The following is a 4882-nucleotide window of genomic DNA, read 5'->3' as shown; positions in this document are numbered from 1 at the left end:
TGGGCCCTGCCGGGGTCCGGCACCGGGCGGAGGTTGCGGGTTCAGCGAGGGCCCCGGCGTGGGAAGGCAGAGCCGCCAAACACTGTCTGCTCCGCTTGGAACGAGCAGCCCGGCGTTTAGTAGCGTTTAGGCGTCAGTGGTTTTGAGAAGGCTGTGAATTACTGTGAGGTTAAAGTGTATTCCTTTACTCTTTCGAATTTTGCCTCCAGGGTCTATGCCAGATTAAAATAAGAAGTTTCATTTTTTCTAGGAAGAAGAAAAACTAATCCAGCAGGAGCTAAGCAGTTTGAAAGCAACAGTTTCAGCCCCCACCACAACACTCGTAAGTTCTGTTAGTGGTTCCAGCTGTAGGAACACAGGTTCTGAACCAAAGGTGCAGAAGAAGCACAATTCTCAGTCTTTTTTTGCCAGGTGGAGTGTACAGGTTATCTACATTACATATATTTAATAATCTGCATTTAAAGGTACTGATACCTGTGATTTTGTAGCATGGTTAAACTATTGAGGATACTGTGAATAAACTGTAACAGTGTGGTGCCTGCAGCCTGTCATTTGGTAGTTTTTGAAGTAATGCAGACAAAAGAAAACCAAGGTGATGAACTGCTTCCATAAAATCATGTTCTTTGCGGGCTGACGTTGTTCTTATAATTAATTTGTGCTATATAAGTACCCGTACTTTGTTGTGTCCGAATTGCAGAAGTCGGTATGTTCTGGTTTGGGTTGGTCTGGATTGACTAATGCATATCTTGGTCTCATGAGTAAGAATTTTTGAAGGGGGAAAAAAAAGTTTTATCTCGGTGAAAACCCATTCTGCATCAGTGTAGCGATTGGTAAAACATGTTTTACGTTAGTGGTGTTATTATCTAACACTTGAGTTAATTTATGTTAGTCATAATTAATCTACTGTTGATCCCATGTATGCTAATAAAAGTAAGATAACATATTTAGGCGTAGTATATGAGGAGTTCTGCTCTTACAGTCAAAAATTAATATTGATTCGCAGAATAGGATTGTGATAGTAGTACCCTGATTTTAGAAAATGTGTGTGAGTGCACATGTGTTTCTGTCAGATAAAGTTCTCTGTTAGATCAGTGAAGAAAACATGGCTGACTTAAAATTCTCTCTTTTTTTGGTGTTTCAGAGACTGATGAAAGAATGCATGGTGAGACTCATCTACTGTGAAATGCTGGGGTACGAAGCTTCCTTTGGATATATCCATGCAATCAAGCTTGCACAGCAAGGAAATCTTTTGGAGAAAAGAGTTGGTACGTGTATGGAGCTGTAGCCTTCATAGTATTCTTCCACTATTTTTAAAGCTTCTTAGTATATAATTTATGTAAAAACACAACTTAAAATGTTTTTCTACTTTCTTGGTCTTGTTTCATAGTCTCTCATCTTTGAAAATAATCACTAGTTTGTGAGCTGCTTGTAGAACAGAAGGCAGAGGAATTTAATGTATTTCAAGCTGTCAGGTGTTCTTTCATTGTTTTGAATTGTGGCACCAATAACCAAGTAATTTCTGGGAAATTTTGTTGAAAAACACATCAAGCAGAAAATGACTTTCTGTCAGGATCCAATTTCTCTCTCAAGTACTATAGTGCAAGATTAGACAAAGATGTTAATGTCGGACATTTGTCAGGCAAATACTTTCTGGTTTGGTGCTTGTAGGATCTTTTTAGTGTAGAAGCAGCTGTAGGAAATGAGGCAAATAGGCAAATCCTTATGGCATAGGTGCAGAAGGTTCTGAGGAAATCTGAAAGGCTAGCTCAGATTTCTCTGAAATTTCATGCCATTGTGATTTCTTTGCCTGCCATTGTGGCTACTAAATTGTTTCCAGCTGATTTAATTTGAAGTAGCTGTCAGCCTGTCTCATCTGGAGAATTTCCTTGCAGTTGCTGATTCAACTGCCTAGTGAAGACATTTCTTCTTGTTTGCAGAGAAAATGGTTTAACTCCAAGCAATACTATGTCTGCATACACAGAAGGAAGGCAGTGTCTTGCGGGATATGATTGTTTGATATCCTTTGTTTGAATTTCATCTGGATCATCCAGTATCATCCAGACTCAAGTATTGGAGTTTCTGAGAGAATGCATTACAAGTGATGATTTAAAGTCGCTTTATCCCTGAGTAATGAAAGCCAGTGCGCAGGTGCTCTGGTAGGGATTAAGAAATTCTATCTTCACCAAACCTGGGAGGGCAGGTGGTAAGCTGTTTTGAAGAAAACTTTGTGGCTTCTGTAAGTGTCAAGAACCAACCTGTCTTGTTATTAATTGGTTTGAGACCTTTCCATATTAGGACTCTTTTTGAGAAAATTTTGGTGAAGCAGCATTTTTAATTTTTCTTTTTAAATGTAGGTAGCTTAAAGTTCTCTGAGCACAAGGTGCCCTTCAGCTTTGACCTGGTAAAAGGATGTTATCAAGAGTGTGTGTGGGGAGGGTTGGGGTTTTTTTTGTTGTGATATATGAGGGTGATCTTGTCTGCAGTACACCAAAGTCTGTATTAAGGAATTGTTAGCTGATGAGTCAAGTTGGGTTACTTGTTTACCCAGTGTGAGCCTCCATGAGTGAGAGCGAAGTACATATTTGGAGGTCTGCTATGCTGCTCAAGTCTGTAGTTTCACAAGCAGGTAGATCAATCTGATAGCCCAGACAATACAGTTATTTGTATCCAAGCTGTTCACTTTGATCCATAAGTCCTGAATGAACCAAGACCTTTTTTAAATTCATCTCTGTAATACAAATATTGTCAGGAGTTGTAGCACACCCTCCCCACAGCCCCACTTTAACTCCTTTAGTTTAAAAGAAAGAGGGGTTTTGAAGAAAAAAGTTTCTGGCAGGTTTCTTGGGAGTTATTTCCTCCTTGTTAAGAAATAACGAGGGAGGTTCTGGCACAGGATGGTGAATTCACTTTTTTGTATTCCAAGTTGAATATAGAATTTATTTGAAATGGAACTTTTATTTTTTGAATAAAGGAGAAACAGGTATAAGGAAGTGCATTTGTGTTGTGTAGTCTAGAAGTAATGCACTTTTCTCTGTGCAGAAAAGACACTAGTTTTCCAGGAATTGTTTTCTCATGGTGCTCTTGGCTGCTCTTTAGCTGTAGCAGTATTGTAGTATCTCTTATTTCTCACAGCTTATGAATTCTTAGTTGTTATTTGTTGAGCTTTACTGCAACTTAAATATAACTGGTTTGCCTGGATACTTGAAACACAAGCAACTGTCATCGAACAGTGATTTGTTTGGGTGTTTTTGTAATTGAGTTAACTCGTATTACACTCCTAAGTTTTCCAACTTGAAGTCATTTATTACCTGAAAGTTGTAATGGAGATCACTTTCTTTTATAGGTTACTTGGCAGTTTCTTTATTTCTGCATGAAAATCATGAACTTCTACTTCTGCTTGTGAACACAGTTGTGAAGGTACAGTGTTTTTGGAGGTCTGGAGGTAAACTAAATTTGGACCAGTTCTTCCTGTTTTGTGTCACACAAGAAGTTACGTACTCATTAGTTCTCTCTTGCTCTCTTGAAGTTGCTTCTTCTTTCACTAGCAGTGAAAATTTGAAGTGGTTTTCCCTGGCTTTTCAACTTAATCTTGGCATTCTGGCTGTTGAAGCCATATTTTCTTTTTTTTTCTGAAGAAATATACAATAAAATTTTCTTCCTGAAATCTACCAATGGTATACATTCTCAGCTCCAGGAGGAGCTCTGCATATTTCAACATAAACTTCTGCTTTTGGCTGACAGCAAGTATCTGTTGTCTTCTTTGATAATTTCCATAGAAAATGAAAATATAATTTGGAGTGACAGTGAAAATCTGTTACCTAATAGTAGTTCATAGGAGTCATCCTCTATATTTCTGCTTCTTACGTGAAGCAATTTGTGACTTACAGCTCTTTCTGCTTAATGATTACTTTTGTATTACAGTTGGCCAAAGTCTTATAGGTGGGAAGTTGTGCTCGTTTTGTTGTTGTGATTGAAAACTCTTTTATTACCTTTAAAAAATCGGACTAGTTCACAAAACTAGTAAGGGTATAGAAAGAAGTGAAAAATCAGAGTCCACAAAGAGCTAAACCAAAATGAGGACTACAGCCTACCTGGGACAAATAGCCAGAAATAATGATATCAGCTGGAAATCTTATACCTTTCATTTGTTTTGAAAAATAATTCTAGTCTTGTACTTAATGAATTCAGCCATCCTTTTTAGGTTTAAGGTGATAATTATTTATATCTACTGTTTTTAATTGTATTTGGGACGGACTATGAATTTTTATTTTTTATAGTTTGTGGAATATTACATGTAATTTGCATTCGCTCTTTAGGGAGTAGTAAATGTCTTATTTTTAGTGTACAGATATGTAATTGGTTATATTATTGAGCTTTGGCTTTTTTGATTATATTTTATTAATTCCTTGGGCTAAATCAGAGGCACTAGAGAGAATACTGTAGAATTCTAGAGGTGCCTCATTCCACGGATCCAGCTGGGGGATTTAGCACAGCTTTGCAATCATCGCATTATTTCAGTAAGCAAGCACTGATTTTAGCTGCGTGTTTTAGTCTCGCATATGTTTAAAATCTGAACGTAGTTCTATGACATGAGAACGAGGAGCTGCCTGTTCCTTCTTCATGTATAAGAGAACCCAATAAGTTCAGTGAGCGCTGATACTTTTTCAACAGGAGCAGGCAACAGGCTGGCTGGCAGCAGGATGTTTGCTGTAGGTGGGCTAGATCCAGCCTGCTTGTGAAAGGTTTGGGGTATGTCTGTGCAGAACTTCAGTGTCTAAATAAAAAATTCTCTCTTATTTCAATGCTTGTAACAGGACTTACAGAGCACTAACCTAGTAGAGGTATGCATGGCATTAACTGTTGTCAGCCAGATCTTTCCACG

General features: G+C 38.0%; 1 protein-coding gene across 1 annotated transcript in view; it reads left to right on the top strand.

Annotated features, from left to right (window-relative positions):
• The first annotated feature begins 256 nt into the window (after positions 1 to 256).
• AP4E1 (adaptor-related protein complex 4, epsilon 1 subunit) overlaps positions 257 to 4882 on the top strand; it is a 20448-nt gene continuing 15822 nt past the window's right edge. The window contains 4 exon segments of the mRNA XM_009874945.1: positions 257 to 322; positions 1142 to 1265; positions 3344 to 3417; positions 4815 to 4882. The exon segment at positions 4815 to 4882 is cut by the window's right edge and continues 19 nt beyond it. Of these exon segments, the coding sequence (XP_009873247.1) occupies positions 1148 to 1265; positions 3344 to 3417; positions 4815 to 4882 (260 nt within the window). The 5' untranslated portion in view covers positions 257 to 322; positions 1142 to 1147.

Source organism: Apaloderma vittatum, unplaced genomic scaffold (genome assembly GCF_000703405.1).
Source record: "Apaloderma vittatum isolate BGI_N311 unplaced genomic scaffold, ASM70340v1 scaffold35428, whole genome shotgun sequence".
Classification (NCBI taxonomy): domain Eukaryota; kingdom Metazoa; phylum Chordata; class Aves; order Trogoniformes; family Trogonidae; genus Apaloderma; species Apaloderma vittatum.
Note: the sequence above shows the minus strand (reverse complement) of the source record. Positions and strands in the feature narration are given on the sequence as shown.